The sequence below is a fragment of the Myxine glutinosa genome, chromosome 10 (genome assembly GCF_964187855.1).
Source record: "Myxine glutinosa chromosome 10, kmMyxGlut1.1, whole genome shotgun sequence".
Lineage (NCBI taxonomy): Eukaryota > Metazoa > Chordata > Myxini > Myxiniformes > Myxinidae > Myxine > Myxine glutinosa.
The window spans coordinates 53,100,990-53,122,317 of NC_136270.1; the positions used below are offsets into that span (position 1 = coordinate 53,100,990).

Below are 21,328 nucleotides of genomic sequence, written 5' to 3' on the forward strand. Positions count from 1 at the left end.
GGACAACAGATTATTATTATTTATTACTTTTTTAATTGAAATTAAATTCCTTTTTTTTTTTTTTTTTTTAATTTAAAGTAATACAACAACAACAGTTGTTGTTGTTGTATTACTTTTTAAATTGAAATTAACCTGAAACAAGGCCAAGAGGCAATAAATGTGAAGGGCCACAGAGAAAAAGAAGAGCAAAAGCTGGAAAAACCTTCACCTAGTCCTAAAACAAGGAAACCTCTTCACAGGACCACTGTGCAGACAGGGGTAACTAGGCAGGGGTCATTGGGTGTTTTTAGGAGACACCATCTCTGTACTGGATAGCCGTTGGCTCCCATAGGAAGCTCATCCACCCATTGTCAGCTGTTGTTTTTAGTCCTGGCAGGTGTCACAGTCACCCTCCTCACCAGCAAAGCCAATGAGGGTGCCGGTTTAGTCGCCGACAACCTGACCATGCGGAAGTTAGCACTGGGTTACATGTTACCAGTGCCAGCCCCAAAAGACTGACCTGACTCATATTATCCAATGATGAATACCTGCAGGAGGCCAGAGAAGCGAACGACGCCCCAGCCAAGTCGTTTTGCATCTGGTTCCACCAGGAGCATCTGGTAGATGTCCACAACAAGGAAACGCCGGAGCCTCACCGCATCCCGCCCACAAACCACACATGACAGCAGGTCACTGTTATCTACAGGATGTGGACAAATCATTAATGTGTATCCAATTTGTACTCGAATGAAGCACGATCCAACCACAAAAATAAAAACAGCCACACTGCACGTGTGAATGTCAAAGCAACTTTTACCCGACATCTGAACAACACTTTCAATACACAAGTTGTAAGTGACAAGTTAATATGCCGAGTGTGAACCCACTGAGGTCAAGAACATCTTCCGACTTGATGAGGTCCTCATCGCGGGTGAGGGGAAGCTGCATTTCTCGCTCGAGGGAGAGGTTGAGGGACAGTGCACGGAGAAGGAAAAACACTCGCATTGCCTGCAAATAAATGACGATTAATGACCATGAGGATGCAGGCCAACACATTTACTTTTATCGGACCACACCTAGCCAAGCAGGGTCACTGTGAAAAGGTCAAAACCATGGGACATTTTCACCCACATAGTGTTCCCGTCTAACTGTTTGGCTTAGTGCAGTCCCAGGTTCAAGTACAAGTACAATACACTGTTTGTCCACTGCCAACTATGTCCTTGCAAGTCACCCAAAACAATACCAATGTCTTCTAGTGTCCTCATCTTGCATGTGAAAAACATGGAGGTTGCTGCATAACCTCACACACTGTGGGAAGTGGGGGGTAAACAAGAGACAAGACCTGCCACACGCGAGAGTTCCCCATACTCACGCGCCTCGCCCGCTCTGCATCTCCACAGGGCAGCCGGTTGGTGAAGGTGATGCCAGTCAGAGGGGTGCCAGTCGGCGGAAGAAGAATGGAGGCGTCCATGCTCAGAAACTCGACATTGAGAGGTTTGCTCTGGCAAGAAAAAAAACAATACGAGGGAGGGGAAAATGCTATTCAGAAAGGGAAATAACAAAAATGTGGCAAAGTCAAAAATTTGAGAGAATTTTTAAAGGATTAAAAAAGCGTTGGACCTGACGAAGGCCACTCTGTGGTTGAAACGCTGGACATGAACCTCGACTTTATACGAGAAAAAAAAAAAAAAAAAGACCTGGCTTCTGCTCCATTTTAGATTTTAGTGAATGTTAAACATACCGTGAATGCACACTCCGCTGACATCATGTCATACGAGAGCATCGTTACAAAAATACACAATTTGGTGTCTGTCTGTCTGACCACGATACATTTGGTCGTTACATATCCAATCTCAACCAAACTTGACAGGAGGATTAAAGGTCACACGATGGAGGTTTGCACGATTTAATTTGCCCCCTCCTCAAGGAGGTTTCCCACCTTGGGTAAAATCCATGTTAAGGTGTATATCCGGTTAGGATAGCTAATCATGCCGTTTTTCCAAGGACACTTCTAATACCAAAAGTAATAACACCAAAGATAATAGATAATATTAATGTCATTACGAAACAATATGAATCTTACTATAATTCACCAAATGTCCGTCTGTCTGTCTGTTCGAAGGTACCGTAAAAACTGCTGAACCGATCGCAAAGATATTTTGGGTGGATAATCCTGGGATCTCCAGGAGTAAAATAGGCTATTTAGTTTTCCCAATTTCAGCTTTAGTCTCCAGCATTCTCAGGTTTGCACTCCCGCATAACATTCACATTCGCATAATGTTCATTGTTCTCATTGTGACGACTAGCAATGGTACCCGCCCTACGGGCGGGGCTTCAATTGGGAGGCCCAAATAAAAAGGCTAAATATCAGAAATTGAAGGCTTTTTTTTTTTTTTAAACCATTTATATAAACATCCGTTAAATCTCGATCGGTGCAGCCGTTTGTGCAGCACCCGGGAAAATAACGTCATTCGGGAGCAAGTATCAGCAGGATGTGGCAGTGTGGGAGTCCACGTTTGCACCGATTGCTGCACAGTGTGCCATACAAACGGCTGCACCGATCACTGCACGGCTGCATCGATCGGATGTGGCATGAAGGAGGATCAGATCCAACAGATCGCTGTCTCCATCGATCTTGCCAAGGCCGTAACACCTATCGGCTCAAAATCCTTTTAACTGTTGATTTGGTACAGGTACATGTATCGGGAATTTGGTTCACGTATCGGGAGTACATACAACATAGCGATTGTGAACACGATTATCGATCACGATTCACGATCATCACGATCATAGTGTATCGATCACGATTTGAAACACGATGGAATAATATTTACCGATATGAACAGTGATGTGGCTTTTATTGAAATTCTAAAGATACTGTTTAGATTTTGATGATTTGCGCGTGACATGATTCAACGGATGTTTATATGAATCGTTTTTAAAAATTTTTAAACCTTCAATTTCTGATATTTTGCCTTTTCATTTGGGCTTCACAATTGGAGCCCCACCCATAGGGCGAGTACCGTTGCTAGTAGTAACAAGCATTCTGAGTATTGCGCTGCAATACATGTCCCCTACCGGCAGTCTGTCGTCCGGAAAACTGTTGGGGAAATTACCAAGGGTTATTCACCCACAGGTTCTGAATCGTTCCCAATCGCGAATTACCTCAGGATGGGATCACCTGAGATTCGCACTCGGGACTTCGATTTATACACCTTGCAGACAGGTCAGCAGAAGCACGAGAAAATAAGTTGTTGATAAAGAACCTTTCGAGTCGCTAAATATCAGTAATTTATTATATTTTCCGGTTCACGATCATTGATGTGCATAGAAATGTTGCTTGGCTTGGCTCCGCCCCTCCCCGAAAGCGCGCGCTGTGTCGCGCTTTTGACGTTCGCGAGACGAGGCTGAGAGCGCGCGGTGCGGCTTGAGGAGAACTCTAGAATAAACAAGAGATATCCATTTTTTAAAAATATTTTCGTTTAATTAATGATATCTGCCAAACCACGTGCCCTGTCGCAAATTCCAAAAGGACATTTAATTTTAGTAGACTGACATGCTGAACAGACCTGTGAAGTTTTCCCTCGATTGGATCAAAAATGAGGGAGAGGCTCGGTTTTAAAGGTTCATGCTTAAAAACGTCACAACTCTGAAACCATGTGACGCATGACGTCATACTCGTTGACGTTTTTGTTCGTCATGGGTGTGCAATTCTGCCTGCAAAGTCTGGCCTCGATCTGTTCAGCCGTGGCAGAGAAAAAGGGGTTTTCGTGTTTTCACGAAAAACAATACGGCGGCCGAACCACGTGACCTGTGGCGTCATAATTACCATTAAAATATTCTACAGACCGAGTCCCCCCCCTTTGATCTCAATCGGTCCTATTATTGCAGAGAAATTGGTTTTTTTAAGGAAATTAAAACTTTAAATGGCACTGAGTTAAGGATCATCAGAATTATCAGAATTCCCAAAGTTCAAAGTGCCATAACTTTGTCAAAAATGATCGAAACGTCGTTAAGTTCGAACTCGAACTCTAACTTATCATGAGGAAACCATGTGCCAAGTTTGAAATCATTAGCATTAAGCGTTTAGAAAAAAAGTCCGGAAAACTGTTCTTTGCATGACGGACTGACGGACAGACGGAGGGACGGCGTGCAAACCTATAGTCCCCTCCGGTGTACACCGGTAGGGGACTAATAATATAACAATATTATATTATATAGGAAACAACATTATATCGGGGACATATCCCTGGAATGTGTAGATAAATTTTGTTACCATGGTGATATGATTGGTGCATGTGGTGGTGCAGAGGTAGCGGTGATTGCAAGAATTAGAAGTGGTTGGAGGAAGTTTAGTGAGTTGTTACCCCTATTGATATCATGGGGAATCTATCTCCAGCTCAAGGGAAAACCTGATGCAGCTGAGGTTAGCAGTGCGATGATCAATGATTTCACTGCAGGTTAGCAGTGAAACCTGGGTGATCAAAAAGGAGGACGAACGGAAGTGTGAACGAAATGAAATGAGAATGGTGAGATGGATGTGTCATGTGACACTGAAGGATGGGAAACCAAATGTGGAATTAAGAGAGAGGTTAGGTAAAGGGAGCATTAGTTAGTATCCCTAACTTAAGGTTCTTCTGTGAAAAAATTTAAAAGAAGCTAATTTCAACTGATTTGGGTAGGTATGGGTATGGACAACTACCAAAAAAAAGTAAGGAGGGATAGGGGTTGGGGAAACCTTTTTATTAGAGGTCAAAGGTCATTGACCTCTGCCTAAATCATATAAAATTGTATTTCAGCAACAAAATATGGTATATAGATGATCTTGGTGTCAAAATGCACAGGATTACGAAAGAAGATGACATAGAATAATGACTGACCCATGGAACCAATTACTGACCTCCGAAAATGAGGTCAAAGGTCAAAAATAGACATCTTATCACCAAAATATCATATCAAATATCATATTGGTAACAGTAACAGAATTATACCAAGATACAAACTAAATATGAAATGGATTCTTCACCATCAAAATAAGCAGGGGGGGGGGGGGGGGGGTAAAGTTCATTAGTGTCAAATAGTTTGTGTATGTAAAGTATATGTGAATTTATAATCAACAATTTGCAGAATACTACTCACAACTTAGAACTTACAGTATCTATCGGCAACAACAAATTAATAATACTCAGTCTGTTTCCTCTTCATCACTACCAATTTCTTCTTCTGCATCTATGCTATCTGTTCCATTGTCGCAATGCCCACAGCACACTCCACATGCAGATACACACGACATGCGAGCTTTCATGCAGCTGCATCTCATTGTTTGACATTGCCTCTCCCCTTCCTTGCAGTTGCAACAAATTACTTTCAGAAGGTTGTCTGGCGCGATACCAACAGATAGCATTTTTGGTCTGAGTTTTCTGTTGGAATCTAACTCCCATCCTCTTCCTTTGGGATCAAGAATAGAGGTGTCAAGATGCTTCCATACCACAACTTGAAGATGGACACGAAGGGAATGTTGAGCTGTTGCATCTTCCGTTGGTGGTAGGCGGTCAGGATCGATTTTGCCCTTGGCTGCTTGCTTCTTGAACTTCATGTAGCGAGACTTTTCTAGGGGAGTATCCCCACAGCCATATGTGATCTGCATGGCTTTTAATCCAGCTGTTCGAATTATGGAGTCGGTTGAAGTGGGACTTGTGAATGCAGTAATGACACTGGCAGGAAATCTGCATTTGTAGAGAGCACATTTGGTATGTCCATGAATGCATGAAACAGTGTCGTTTCCAGACCAGCCATACTTGAAGAGGAACTCTTCTTTGTCTCCGATGTGTATGCTAGAGATGTCGTAAAGACCACCAAAATCTGCTTGTAAATAGAAATTAGTACAGTGGATAGGCCTATGATAGCAGAGCAATATCAAAATATCAGTGTCCTGGGCGACAACAACAACTGGGGATTTAACACTTGCGACCAAGTCCATTGCAGACCTAACAATCAGCGTGTCACCATCATCTTTTGCTTGGCGTACAGTGCTATTGTGGCTTGCCATCTCTGCAGATATCATCATGATTAAGGCTCCTTTGTTCTTCTCATTTGCCAGGAAAACCTCTCTGTCACATGATATAGTCAATTCCGGTGTGACCCTCATGTCCGGAGAAACCTTCTTCCCAGCCATCCGCCGCATATGTTCATGGTCTTTCGTTGATGATTCCTCCCCGTAGCCATCAAACACCACAGTAGCATCCTTGAATTTGTTGTCAACATATCTGACATTTGTATCAACTATAGTCTTGATGGTTGCACCGCTGGACCACTTTACCTGATGAAGTAGCCACCCTCCATCAACAACATGCATCTTGCTGTTTATGTCCACGTCAAGTATTGAAGCTGTTTCCTTGAGCATCTTGCCAAATTCATGCTTTTTGGGTTTTCTCATCATGCGATCCATTGTGAAGAGAGATGTTGGGACCGGGTTCAGCTCAAATTTGAACATGTGTTCGATCCCTTCATCTCTCTCTGCCATGAAAATCAGTCTATTGAAAAGAAGGGTCTTTTCGATGTAGATCCTCTTGTCACCTACCTTTACTTTCTTCTGAAGTTCAGCCAGATTTTTGCATTTCTTTGCTGTCTTCATGCTCTTAACCGGTGACTCATTATCAAGATCCTTTTGCATTTCATGGCCTATCCTCACTGCATCATCACAGTTGACAATTGACTTGTCGGTAGTTATTACTCCACTAGACAGCGAAGTAATGGTGTTGGGGTCTTTTACCTGAAATGAAAAATGAAATATTATTTTACATAGCTAAGATGATAAGTAAATGTTCCACAAATAGTAACTGAAATGTGGAATGATTTCTGTGCTACTATCAGTAAATGAAACAGATCTATACTAACCTCTATGAAGGGGTTATGAGTTGAAAACCATGCAGAAATCAACTTGACGTGCTGGCTGTCTTTCTCTAGACGCTTTGCCCCAAGGTCTGTGTGGGTCCTCTTACTCCGCTTTCCACCAATCATTTCTTCCATCAGGTAGCTTGAGATGTGAAAACGTACCAGCCCATACTTTCACAGAGCTCTCGTTGCGCATTCTTCCTCTTGTTAAGCCTCCATTTGACTTGGCTTTCCGCATGAGTGTCTCTTCGATTGTCTGGTCAGAAAATTGTCCAGAAAATTGCTCATCGCTGTAGCGTGTTGTGTGATTCCCCTTGTAGCATTTATTATGATAGACAGCCTCTTCCGCTACAAGATCTGCCTTCCTTCCAAGCGTCCTTTCACAGCCATTCCAAGACTATCTTTTCTTTCACTTGCGATTCTCAGAAGTGATTTCTTTAGCGTCATAGTTGATGCTCGATGTATGGTCTGCTGTCTATCAGGATGTCTTTCATCAAAATGGATGTCCTCATTGCATATGAAACATCTTTCACTGTACGGAAATCGAGTAGAACCCTGGCCTGAAAACATTACATGAAAACATGGACAAAGTTAGTTGCCATCCCATGTAAATCACCATACTAACTTCAAACATTCAAAATTCAAACAAAATAACATAAAACAGGTATGGGCTTGGAATCTTAATGAAATTTACATGAATCAAGTAAAGAATTACTTTATCTTACCATCAACTTTGTCATCATTTACTGCTTGAGACACCTTTTGTTGCTTTGGTCTTGGCGCATGCTCTTGCTCCTCAACATCTGGCTCCTTTTGCATGAAAAGGGTTCGGCATCTACGATGGACTGTCATAGGAGTGTTGCTACTCCATTTTTGTTCCAATCGCTCCAATAATGAAGAGTTGTTGATAAGTCTACACTGCTCTATTAGATTCTCATATCCCTTTCTGTACAACCTCTGTAGCTTTCCTGCTTCTGAAAAGTCCTCACTACATATTTCACATATATCCATCCTGGTAATTTTGTTATTTTACAGTATTGTTCCAAAGGCCTCAGGGAACTTTTGGGACATCTCACTGCACTGGGGTAGTCAAGGTACATGTAGGCTAGCTAGGTTTTCTCAGTAATCACTCCTGAAACAAAGACAAAACAAAGACTTCATTCATGCAATATATAGTGTTTTAGTCTAGGGTCAATGACATTTGATCCCAAGAAAGGTAATTTCCCCCTCCCCCTCTGCTCTTGGAATAAATAATAACCCCCATATCCACCATGTAAGATGAAATTAACCTCTTCGGTTTTTTTTTTGCTCATTTTTATATAATATGGTAATTTTCCTGTTATAAATATGACATTTTAGTGATAAAACAGCTTTTTGACCTTTGACCTCATTTTCAGAGGTCAGGATTTGGTCCCAAGGGTCAATAATTATCTTATGTCATCTTCTTTCGTAATCCTGTGCATTTTGACACCAAGATCATCTATATACCATATTTTGTTGCTGAAATACAATTTTATATGATTTAGGCAGAGGTCAATGACCTTTGACCTCTAATAAAAAGGTTTCCCTAACCCCTATCCCTCCTTACTTTTTTTTGGAAGTTGTCCATACCCATACCCACCAAAATCAGTTGAAACTAGCTTCTTTTAAATTTTTTCACAGATTGGCTAATATATGGCTAATTTAGGGTTACTAAGTGAGGTTATGCGTAGCGGGAGGTTGAGGTGGTTCGGACACGTGGAAAGGATGGGAGAGGACAGCTGTATGAAGAGGTGTATAAATATGAATGACAATGGAAGGAGAGAGAGAGGCTGTCCGAGGAAAACATGAAATGAGTTGCTGAGACATGATCTCAGAGTTAAAGGACTAACAAGAGGCCTAGTAACGGAACGTGCAGCCTGGAAAGCGGCCTTAGGTGAATCACGGCTTACACGTGCAAGCACGGAAACGGCCGTAAAACGACGACGACGAAAATCCTCTCTCCCCAAGGGGGTTTGTCCTTGAACACACACCGTGTTAATGTGCATAAATACATAATCGCTTGTCGTACATCCTTACCGGAAGTAAATATTATAAAAGACAAACACGGCTGATTACTTTTTGAAACGGTTGTTACTGCTGGTTAACACTATATTGAAAGGGAGGCAACCCGGGGTGTGTTCAGTTACCAAGCAGCTAGCTAACACTTGCCAAGCCAGCTGTTCCTTATCAATGGTTATAAATAAAGTGCTTGCTCAAATGATTAAACAACTTGGTGAGCTATCTATAAGAAACTTGGTAACTGAACACGCTCCCGATGTTCCTGAGGCTCGAGCTAAGATCTACTGTAACCTATATATCCCGGAGAGATCCCAACATGACCCTTCCCGCCACTCCCATACGGAGTGGCTGTACTAGTCACCAAAATAAAGAATATCCATGGAGTAAATAATGATTGTAATATTTATATTTAAGCATACTAGAGGATAGGGGGCTTATACCTGTTGTAGGATTTGTTTATACAATTAGTGCCCCAATTTTTAATGGTACCCCAGTTTCTTGGACTCCTCAGAGAATCCTCCCAATTTCCAAGCCACATGTCAAATCCGGCTGAGACTTTCGGAATTAAATTTTGCATCAATAACGGGAATACAAAGTATAGAGGGTTGACATACTTTATATTGACCCAACTTAAGGTCATGACCTAATGTCCTAATTAGAGACATTTTAACATTTTTCACCATAACTTGGCTAACGTTTGTCCGATCGGAACGAAGCTGCGCTCTAGATATCCTAGAGTAAGGCGCATTTACACTTCAATTACATCATACACCTCCGAGTTAGTCAAATGTCGATGTGAAAGCAAAAGAATGCTTCTTTTTTTGGGGTCATCACTCAATCTTGCCAATGTGGAATCTCAAGACCATGTGACCTTCCAAGATGTTCTTGTATTACAATAGTGTACCTGCACTGAAGTTGTGCACCAGATATTTGATTCGTGTCCTTGACCTACTTTTTTCAGATCGTGGCCTAATTAACAAAAAAAACACCTTTTGATCATAACTTGAATAATTTTACTCGGATTTTCATGATTTTGAGTTTTATGGGATAAATTGTAGATGGGGACACATTTTCTTAATTTACACTCTATTACCTAAATGTTAACGGTCAAAGTCATATCGTGGTTCTAAAAAAAGATGGCCTTCATTGGATCGCGGGCGCCAGGGGAGGTTTACCCTTGGTGATCACAGATATTTCGCATAATTTGATCTACACAACCTCAATCTACTTCATAAAATGCAACTGCCAACACAAAACATCCATTGCTCCCTTACTGATGCTAAACCTCGTCATGTAACAGCAAACTATGCAAGCTACAATTTTGCCTCCTTGCTCTCCTTCCAAAGATTAAACTTCCCTTCCCCATACGACTCAATCCCACCTCTTTGTTTCCTCCGCCTTAAATCTTCATACCTTCCCGTTTCTTAACCCTTCTCCTTCCCTCCGTCCCCACCCTTGCCTCAAACCACGCCATGCACGTAGTATGCAGACGGTCGTTAACAAACACATCATAGACATTGATAATCAGAAAACGTTTCAAAGAAAAAGGAAATCTCACAATCATAGATCTGTACTCATCCTCAAACAGGTCGAGGAAAATCTCTTCACCCTGAAACGAGAACGAAACATAAAATCTCTCTCTGTTGTCATTCATTTGGGTAGTTGCTATGCTAGCTCGTTCTCAGAAACAGGGCCTCAGAAAGGAAGTACCTTGTAAAAGCCACGTAAAAGTGTGATGCTGTCTTGCCGAACGCCCTGGTGGACGAGAACAATTTCATGAGAACAAGATGAACATTTAACATTTACAGAAAGGAAAAGAAAGACAGACAACGAACCAAAACCAGGAAGGTCCTGGCACAGCGTTTACCTCGATGCACGCACAATGCACGTCCCTGAACACGCAGCGCCCACCGGTCAGTCCCAGCGTCCGAAGCAGCATGCATGCCAGCTCGAGAGTGCCCAGTCGCACGCGGCTTTCTGTTAAGCGACCATCAAATAATGCACTCGTTGCTGCATTACATACTCACAATAAATAAATAAATAACAAACAAACACACGACTCATTAAAAATACTCAGAGCTTTTACAAGTGGGAAATAAATGTGTAAATAGTTTTCGGTGAACTCAGATGTACCATCACCTCAAAGAGCCACAGTTGTGCTTCTTAATACAATATCAATGGAATATTCCTTGACCACTGAACAAACGAGTTGGAATGTGGCTGCATGTGATCTATCGGGGCGGGAGTAAATGTGTTGGAGGAAAATGTTTACAGGGGTGTGGTTAATACACCGGAAAATGTGGTGCTTGTGCCAAGTTTGGTTGAAATCCCTTCAGTGGTTTTCATGTTATCATTGTAACAAAAAAACGATTATAAACAGACGGACGGATGCATTCATGGATAGACAATCCGACAACGTAATGCCTCTGGCCTTCCCTGCGAAGGCACAATAATGGGTTAGAGATGACAACCCAAATTGTTTGTGTAGTAATGACTAAGTAGCCCTTAATGGGACTGCGGGAGCTCAACAAATGTAGAATTACAAATGCTAACACTATTTCGATGAGGTTATAAAACTTAAACATCTCATGGTAGTTTTTGAGTTTGCCATTGGGCACAGTTACCATGGCAGCCAAATTAGCAATCTGGTTTCAGTAAATGAAGACAAACAACAACAACAACAACAACAACTACATGCATTTTAAGGCCATTTTCCCTGCTCGAGCGGGGGTTAGCCTTGCGGTCCCCATGACAATCTTCTCCATTTTGCCCCATTTTCTGCATCTCCCCTTGTTAACCCCCTTGCCCGCATTTCTTCTTCCACCACCTTTAGCTAAGTCTTTCTCTGTCTTCCCCATCCTCTACTTCCTTCCACATTAATTTCCATCACTCTTCTCAACCAGTCACTTTCATCCTTCCTCAACACATGACGAAACCATCTCAACCTGTTCCTCTTCACAGCATCAATCACAGACTATATTCCCATCATCTTTCGCAATTCATCATTTATCTTCCTCTCTCTCAACGATACTCCGCACATCCACCGAACCATTCACATTTCCACCCTTTCCAGCCTTCGTTGCTGCTCAACGCTCATTACCCATGTCTCGCTCCCATAAATCATAACACTTCTCACACATGCAGCACACACCTTTCCCTTCAGCTTCAGACACTCCCCTCCTCGTCAGCACGCCACTCAGTTCCCGAAACTTCTTGCCATGCACATCTCACTCTAGCAACCGTCGCCAAGTCTGATCCACCTTCTCCATTCAACATGTCTCTTAGGTATCAAAATGTTTTCACACCTTTCAGCTTCACGCCGTCTCCAAGATCCAACTCGACATTTCCTCCATCTGCAGCTCCCTCTGTGCACACCTTACACTTGAATGTAGCTGCCACACAGGTTAATGACCCTCTCAGACCACTACATTTTTGATGAACCCACTCAGCGCACATTGTACATTGAATGGAGTTCACTCCGACACCCTTCCTGCACACAGCACACGGCCACTTCCCAGTTCTTTCAACCTCACCACATGCTTTACCACTTGCCATCACCTTCATCTTTCCGATATTCACCTTCAGACTTTTGCCTCCATACATTCCTTCCACTTGTTCATCTTCTCCTTCAGTCCATCCATACTTTCTGCAATCAACACCAGATCATCTGCATACAACAACTCCCATGGTAAACCCTCCTTTACGTTCTGAGCCAGCACCTCCATCACAGCTACAAATAGTAGTGGACTTAGTACCGACACCTGATGCACTCCCACCTTCACCTCAAACTCACCACTGTTCCCGTCCTTCGTCCTTACAGCTGTGCGCGCTCTTTTGTACATTGCCATCACTACTCTGATCAACCATTCATCCACTCCGAGCTTCCTCAATGCCCATGTCACTACTTCATGTGGAACCCTATCGAATGCTTTCTCCAGATCAACAAACCCAAGAAACAACTTCTTCCTCTTCTCCATGTACTTCTCCTGCAACTGCCTCACAATAAAAAGCGCATCTGTTGTCCTGAAGATGTGTAATTCACCAAAATAAATAAAACAGAAACAATACTCCAGACCCTCCCATGAGCCATAGAACCATGAGTAGTACCGGGCAAAGTGGCTTTGCTCAGAATGGAAATGAGTCTCTCGACCAGCAGCTGGCTGTACTCGGTCTCCTTCTCGAAATGACCTGCACGTGAATCCCGGTGTTCTTCAGGCTGTGGCTTCAACACCTGCTGCTGTTTCTGCTTTGACCAAATTCGAACATTCTCCAGTATACTTGCGTCCATACCTAGAAAACAGATCGTTTTAAAATAATAATAATAATAAAGCTCGTGAGTTCATAGAACACGATACCCCGCACAGTGTTAAAATCTACAATATACTTCAATTTTACTAAAATAAAGATTTTAAAGATCGGTTAAAAAAAAATCCGGAGGTTTAGCACTACCGAAGCAGTCTCGTAGATCACCCTGATGTATCAACTTGAACAACACATCCATGTAGTGCAAAACGGAAAGGTTTTGGATGTGACATGAATGATATTTGTGTTCTCCAATGTTCAAGTATAGAATTCAATTTAAATATTGTTACGGGACCGCGGATAAGATGTTGTTTGCCGAGCGGAGGCCCCGCGGCCCTAACAGATACCCCGACTAACCAGATTCCCGGACGTTGGCCGAAATCGCGCCACAGATATTCAATTTGGAAACCTCTAAAGCGACCGAATGTAAAGAGGAAGAAGAAGAAGACGTACGGAGGAATAACAGGATTTATTAATTATTTTCACAAGCCAAAGCAAAGAGAGCAGTTGGTTATATACAGAAAATGGAATGAGCAGAAACACAGTGAAATCATTAGCTTACCTATACAAGCTTAATTAATAAACCCCAGGACAACGTGAAAGACAGACGGACGATCACACTTACACGGGGAAATGCAGGCCGGAAGGAATGGCTTGGAGATGGGTGGCTTTTAGAGGCAAGGAAGGTTCAGCGGGTACTGGGCACGGTCGGGCCAGAAGGCACCGCCATCAAGAAGCCGAGCTTTGGTCCCAAACTGCGCGGGTGAAGTTCCTTTCTCCGTACTGCTGTCTCGTGCGCTCCTTGCGTTGCCCCGGTCCGCTTTTCCTGCTGCGCGGCACATCTCACGGCGGCTCGGTCACACCTGCTCGTCTCCAGCGCATCTCCTGGAGCCATCTCCTGGACTCATCTCTGTAAAAGCTGATCTGCTCGGGGAGCGTCCCGCGGCGGGTTATATAGGCCCCGCCCTTCACCCTTTGCGAACCTCCCCCAAGCGTTCTCTCTCCGCCCTCTCAAGCCAAACCCCTCGTTCTGGGTTGGATGAGCGGGGCCGACTTACTCCTCCCCTCTATGACGAGGTGGAGACCCGCCTTTCTTCTTCTTCGGCGTTACCTCGTGCGTAATGGAGTCAAATGCTGCAAAGTGGACGGCAGATGAAAATGCAGCAAAGTGCCTAAAGTGTCAATTGCAACAAAGTGGCAAACCTGGCACTTGGAAGCTGCCATGGGGCGTCGGAGGGCCTACTCTTATTTAATTCGGTGCAATGAAGAGTCAAACTAGTGGGAAACACATCCTTAGCCTACAGAGAATAAGGGACTAACTATTTAAAAGGATATATCGTGTCCTGTGTGTAGGTTTATGGAATTAACTAAGAGGACGAGCTGCGACCATTCTTTACATTACGAGGGTCAGTTACACACAACAAAACCATACTTTTCACATTCGTTACACTTTCTCAAAATTGTTACACTTCTCAAATTCGTTACACTTCTCAAATCCGTTACAATATAATACAGATTGTAAAAGTCGTATAAATAAATTATGGACATTTATTTGTGGCAGTACACCACCTGATCTAACACGTTACATTAGTTATTCGTGCCTGTTGTTTGTGTCCTTTGACGTCCTTAACAACAGTACGTTTACCATTTGGAATGATTCTCAATTGTATTTTACTGCCAGAAAGATAAAGTGAAATATCTCACTCCGCTCCGCGCACGTGCGGTCGGGATACATTCAGAGCCAAAGTACTGAAAAAGTACCGGATTGTTTTCAGATTAACATTAATTTTAATATGTTCAAAATCGTTAATATGTAACAGTCCCTTTAACATGTTCAACATATGTAACATTCATTTTAACATGTTCAAAATATATAACATTCATTTTAACACGTTCAAAATATGTAACTTTCATTTCAACATGTTCAAAATATGTAACATTCATTTTAAACAAGTTGTTCCTCGAGTTTAAACTGATGTTTGTAGACACACAGACAGATGGACAGACAGACAGATGGACGGACAGACAGACAGACAGACAGACGGACAGACAGACAGACAGAGACAGACAGACAGACAGACAGACAGACAGACAGACAGACAGACAAACATATGGACAGAAGTGAGCCAATTGTTTAACCCTGCTCCATGCTTAGAATGCACGGTGTAAAAAGTGGACGCACAAAGCAACTCTTGCTCGGAGGGGAAGGGCTCCATCAGTAACTCTCTAAAGCAACTCTTGCTCGGAGGGGAAGGGCTCCATCAGTTTCTTTGGGGACTTACTCTTGCGCAGAGTGGAAGGGCTCCATCAGTAACTCTCCAAAGCAACTCTTGCTCGGAGGGGAAGGGCTCCATCAGTAACTCTCTAAAGCAACTCTTGCTCGGAGTGGAAGGGCTCCATCAGTAACTCTCGAAAGCAACTCTTGCTCGGAGTTGAAGGGCTCCATCAGTAACTCTCTAAAGCAACTCTTGATTGGAGTGGAAGGGCTCCATCAGTAACTCTCTAAAGCAACTCTTGATTGGAGTGGAAGGGCTCCATAAGTAACTCTCTAAAGCAACCTTGATTGGAGTGGAAGGGCTCCATAAGTAACTCTCCAAAGCCACCTTGATTGGAGTGGAAGGGCTCCATCAGTAACTCTCTAAAGCAACCTTGATTGGAGAGGAAGGGCTCCATCAGTAACTCTCTCAAGCAACTCTTGCTCGGAGTGGAAGGGCTCCATCAGTAACTCTCTAAAGCAATCTTGATTGGAGTGGAAGGGCTCCATCAGTAACTCTCTAAAGCAACCTTGATTGGAGTGGAAGGGCTCCATCAGTAACTCTCTAAAGCAACTCTTGCTTGGAGTGGAAGGGTTCCATGAGTAACTCTCTAAAGCAACCTTGATTGGAGTGGAAGGGCTCCATCAGTAACTCTCAAAAGCAACCTTGATTGGAGTGGAAGGGCTCCATCAGTAACTCTCTAAAGCAACTCTTGCTTGGAGTGGAAGGGCTCCATCAGTAACTCTCTAAAGCAACCTTGATTGGAGTGGAAGGGCTCCATCAGTAACTCTCTAAAGCAACCTTGCTTGGAGTGGGAAGGGCTCCATCAGTAACTCTCTAAAGCAACTCTTACAAGAAGAAGTAAACACTGAAAATATGAACAAGTTTATAAATTTGGGTTTACTTACAATCCTGTGAATGGAAAGGTTTAATTTTTAACTCATCTACGATGAAATCGAGATTCTCCGTTAAAACCACGACGATCTCTTCACGCAGGCGACCGGTCCATTAACAATTTTTCGTTTTTTCCTACTCCTCCTCGGTGGCTCAACGGATCGTTTTGAAATGCTGTATGATGATTCATGATGTCTATTTGCAAAAGCTAATGGAGCCCTTTTTTATTTTGATCCAGGTGGGAAGATAATTAGCGAATTAACTCTAAATCTATCTATAATTCCATTAATCTCTGTGTGTATGTGTGTGTGTATGTATGCGACAACGATTTCTCGACAACTACCGGTCCGATATACTTGAAACTTGCCAGGTATATTGCTGGGGACCCGAGGATGTGCCTTTTCAAGGTTTGAAATTAATCGGACAAGTACTTACCGAGCTATGGCGATTTAGCCGTTCGCCGTTCGCTTTGGCGTTGCGAATGGACCAAACCATTGCATGTAAATAGAGGGGGGGGGTTCTGTGGTCGTTGCGAATGGACCAAACCATTCAAGTAAATAGAGGGGGGGGATTGTCACTGTACTCGCAAGCCGTTCGCCGTTCGCTTTGGCGTTGCGAATGGACCAAAACATTTCATGTAAATAGAGGGGGGAGATATAATTTTAGATAGATATATAGTACGGGCATATATATAGTACGGGCATGCCCTAGTATAATCAATGTTTGTATGTCCATTGCATATTGAGAGATTCAGTCATCAGATGCAGATTGTGGATTCAATTTAAAAAAAAAAAACATGTTTCCCAGAAAAACAGGTAAAGAAAGGGAGAGGGGTGGGGAGAGGGATGGGGAGAGGGGTGGGGAGATAGTTGGGGTGAGATTGGAAGGGGGGAGAGGGAGGGGGTGGCGAAGAGTAGAGTTCCTGGATATATAGAGTCCCGACTCGCAATTTGAAGCCATTTTATATCCATGGAGCACGGTGCACCTACAGTGTGCCCATTGTGTGTGTGAAGTGTAATTTGCCTGTTTTCGAATCAAACTGCCTTTCTCTTCGCCCAAAAGGGAGATTATATTACATAATGGTTTGTTTCAGTTCTTCCAACACGTCTGAATAAGCAAACAATCAGACAGGATTGATGTATAATCTTGAAATGTATCACAGAAACCGTGGCAAAATGAAACGGAATGAGCGCCCGAATAAAGGTTCACACTCATGATGAGTGCCTGACTTCAGGTGTGCAGAGAGCGAGTGAGGACAAGAAACACACAGGTAGTGACAGAATGCAGAAATTTGAAAGAAGTGGAAGAATGAAATTGAAAGACAGAAATGGAGACACACCATTCAAGGTGGATGCGCACACCACCACCCACCAGGAGAGAAGGGAATTAGAAAAGATAACAATTGCGAATGAAAAAATGAAAAGAGATCGAGAAGATTGAGCGATTGAGTGCTCTTCTTGAAGGCAGGTCCTTCACTTCTTGGCAAATGTCATACTAGGTGGTTTGCCATTGCCTTCACAGCAATTAGTCAGGGCAGGAATTTGTAATTTGTTCAGAATGCCGGTGATAGCTTGCCTACTCTTTTTGAAGGACACTGTGGGATCCTTCATGCACCAACTGTTATGTTGGCATTCTTCACAGCTCGAATCTATTGTTCACCCATACGGACAAGGACAGAAGATCTCCGAACCACCATCCAGGTGTTCACCGCATCCCTTCTGAACATGGTAAAGTTTACATTGGTGGAACTGGCAAAACTTTCACCACTAGACTGAAAGAACATCAAGCACGTAACAGACAAGGCGAACGGGAAACATCAGCAATAGTCAATCATGCACCTGTAGCGGTTACCGCTGGATGCACACAATCGCCTTGCACCGGCCAGAACACGGCCAGACGTGCCTCTCCCGGGCATGCCCGGACTCACTGTTCCCGGGCACGCCCGAACCTCCCGGGCACGCCCGGTCTCGTCTTTCCCGGGCATGCCCGCTATCGCCTTTTCAGGACTCGCCCAGAGCGTCCGGGCATGCCCGCTATCGCCTTTCCAGGGCCCAGAGCGTCCGGGCATGCCCGCTATCGCCTTTTCAGGACTCGCCCAGAGCGTCCAGGCATGCCCGCTATCGCCTTTCCAGGGCTCGCCCAGAGCGTCCGGGCATGCCCGCTATCGCCTTTCCCGGGCTCGCCCAGAGCGTCCGGGCATGCCCGCTATCGCCTTTTCAGGACTCGCCCAGAGTGTCCGGGCATGCCCGCTATCGCCTTTTCAGGGCTCGCCCAGAGCGTCCGGGCATGCCCGCTATCGCCTTTCCAGGGCTCGCCCAGAGTGTCCGGGCATGCCCGCTATCGCCTTTCCAGGGCCCAGAGCGTCCGGGCATGCCCGCTATCGCCTTTTCAGGACTCGCCCAGAGCGTCCAGGCATGCCCGCTATCGCCTTTCCAGGGCTCGCCCAGAGCGTCCGGGCATGCCCGCTATCGCCTTTCCCGGGCTCGCCCAGAGCGTCCGGGCATGCCCGCTATCGCTTTTCAGGACTCGCCCAGAGTGTCCGGGCATGCCCGCTATCGCCTTTTCAGGGCTCGCCCAGAGCGTCCGGGCATGCCCGCTATCGCCTTTCCAGGGCTCGCCCAGAGTGTCCGGGCATGCCCGCTATCGCCTTTCCAGGGCTCGCCCAGAGCGTCCGGGCATGCCCGCTATCGCCTTTCCAGGGCTCGCCCAGAGCGCCCGGGCACGCCCAGCCTCGACTTGCCAGGCCGCAGCCAAACACGCCCGGGCAGGTCCAGACTCGCCTTTCCAAGGCTCGCCCTTGACACCCAGGCATGCCCGGTATAGCTTTTGCCGGGCAAACTTCCCGACATAAATGTGTATATATATATTGCTGCCCGATAAACGGGCTTGTGAGAATACCTGAGCTGTTTTGTTTCAATAAAGCAACACGGACGAATTCCATCTTTGGTCGCGTCAATTCTTTCGACTCAGTTTGGAGCGCAGCTCCTTCACACCGATCAATAAATCATTGCATACTATGGACAGACAGGAAACGTCTAACATTCATCAGACAATGGACAACAAGGAGAATCCGAGAAGCTGTGGAGGTACATCTACATCACACGGTCCCCCAAATAAACGTGCTACCCAGGAGCGATATCTGGCTCTCAATCATGAACACGCAGACACCTACAATCATAGCTAACAATACAACGAGGACAATGGCCAATGATGAGCAAGAGCACACCAGCCAATCAGCACCCCACAATAACTAGCCAATGGGGAGGGGGGGGGGGGGGATGGAGTTCTTATAAACTCTGCCTCCCATTCATTCCAGTTACTTCCTCCTGCTGATGGGCAGAGCAAGCTGCCTGAAACGTCGAGGCCTACTTTTCTTCTTCATCTTATGCTTTAGACTTATTATTAAAGTACTAGGACGTGCCCGTACGTGGGTGCCCGTTCCTTGCCCAAAAAAAAAAAAAAAAAAATTTCCAAATTTAAATCAAGTTTACCCGCACGTACGTGCTTGCCCGTACGTGCTTGCCCGTACGTGCGTGCAAAAAAACATGCGTGCAAACAACAACAACAAAAAACAACTTTGAAACCACGTGTCAGTAACGACCACAGAACCCCCCCCTCTATTTACATGAAATGGTTTGGTCCATTCGCAAAGCCAAAGCGAACGACCACAGAACCCCCCCCTCTATTTACATGAAATGGTTTGGTCCAAAGCGAACGGCTTGCGAGTACGGTGACAATCCCCCCCCCCCCCCCCCCCTCTATTTACATGAAATGGTTTGGTCCAAAGCGAACGGCTTGCGGAGTTTGGTAAAGAAATCGCCATAGCGTGCACAAACGCGCAGGAAAGCGAAAGAATCGCAAATTAGTTTTAATTCGTTTTAAAACATAGTTGAACGCCAACATAGTTTGCCAACGTGAAATAAATGAATACGCTCTCAAATGTGCCGTCCGAGGCAGAGTCTGTTCGGCACGTTCGGCACACGTGATAGCTCGCTGCTCTCTGATTGGTTGAATCGTTTTTTGGACATAGCTCGGTAACTACTTGTCCGATTAATATGAAACCTTGAAAAGGCACATCCTCGGGTCCCCAGCAATATACCTGGCAAGTTTAAAGTATATCGGACCCGTGGTTGTCGAGAAACAGCGGTCACAGACAAACACACAGACACACACACACACACACACACACACACACACACACACACACACACACACACACACACACACACACACACACACACACACACACACACACACACACACACACACACACACACACACACACACACACACACACACACACTACTGGCATTATAGATAGATAAAGAATATAAATAGCGCTTTTCAGAGCCAACACATGGTGTAAACAGAAACCCTTTACTTTGTTACTATTCCAGCATGGAAGCCTTTAAACAGCACTTCAACTAAATAGTCCAAGTTCATTAAAGACAAAGCTTGTAAATGGTTTGTTCAAAACTCCAAATAATTCCTACCTTTGTTGTGCCGCATGGCATACAGCAAGCACAGCACGAACAGCGAGGAGGAATCGCTGTCTTCGCACAACAAGGCTGCATACATAGCCTCGAGAAATGGCCTAAAGATGAAGAAAATGGGGGCAAAAGGGGTTAACTTATTCAATTCAGTGTTGAAAAATGGGTGTTCAACTGAAGCCACATCCTCTACCACAAGTTTATGTTCAATCTATTGATAATAATCAGCATTTACAGCTGAATCTTTCAAAAGAAAGGCAAAGAATATAGTGTTCCTGGGTAGTTTTAACCAAACAATGCTACTAATGGTGACCACCTCTCATTTCAGACCACCTACTAATGTCCTTTAATAAACAACCCAAAAAGAGTGAACATCTACAAAAACATGACCAAGACCCCATGGAATCCAGGTAATGCTATGGACCAGCAGCCAAAATATTTGGTCATTTTCATGAATGTACATTTCAGACAACC

At 44.3% G+C, this 21,328-nt stretch overlaps 1 protein-coding gene across 4 annotated transcripts in view; it reads right to left on the minus strand.

Annotated features, from left to right (window-relative positions):
- Window positions 1-21,328, minus strand: part of CLEC16A (C-type lectin domain containing 16A) — an 80,943-nt gene that overhangs the window by 40,170 nt on the left and 19,445 nt on the right. For 2 of the 4 annotated variants that reach the window (XM_068127671.2, XM_078785639.1), the window contains exons 12-19: window positions 20,858-20,958; window positions 13,021-13,203; window positions 10,781-10,890; window positions 10,624-10,668; window positions 10,472-10,522; window positions 1,352-1,480; window positions 867-987; window positions 528-679 (exon numbers count right to left, since the gene is read on the minus strand). In XM_068127671.2, the coding sequence (XP_067983772.2) occupies window positions 528-679; window positions 867-987; window positions 1,352-1,480; window positions 10,472-10,522; window positions 10,624-10,668; window positions 10,781-10,890; window positions 13,021-13,203; window positions 20,858-20,958 (892 nt within the window). Of the gene's footprint in view, window positions 1-527; window positions 680-866; window positions 988-1,351; window positions 1,481-10,471; window positions 10,523-10,623; window positions 10,669-10,780; window positions 10,924-13,020; window positions 13,204-20,857; window positions 20,959-21,328 lie in introns of all 4 variants that reach the window. The other 2 variants (XM_068127670.2, XM_078785638.1) reach the window with 1 other exon arrangement.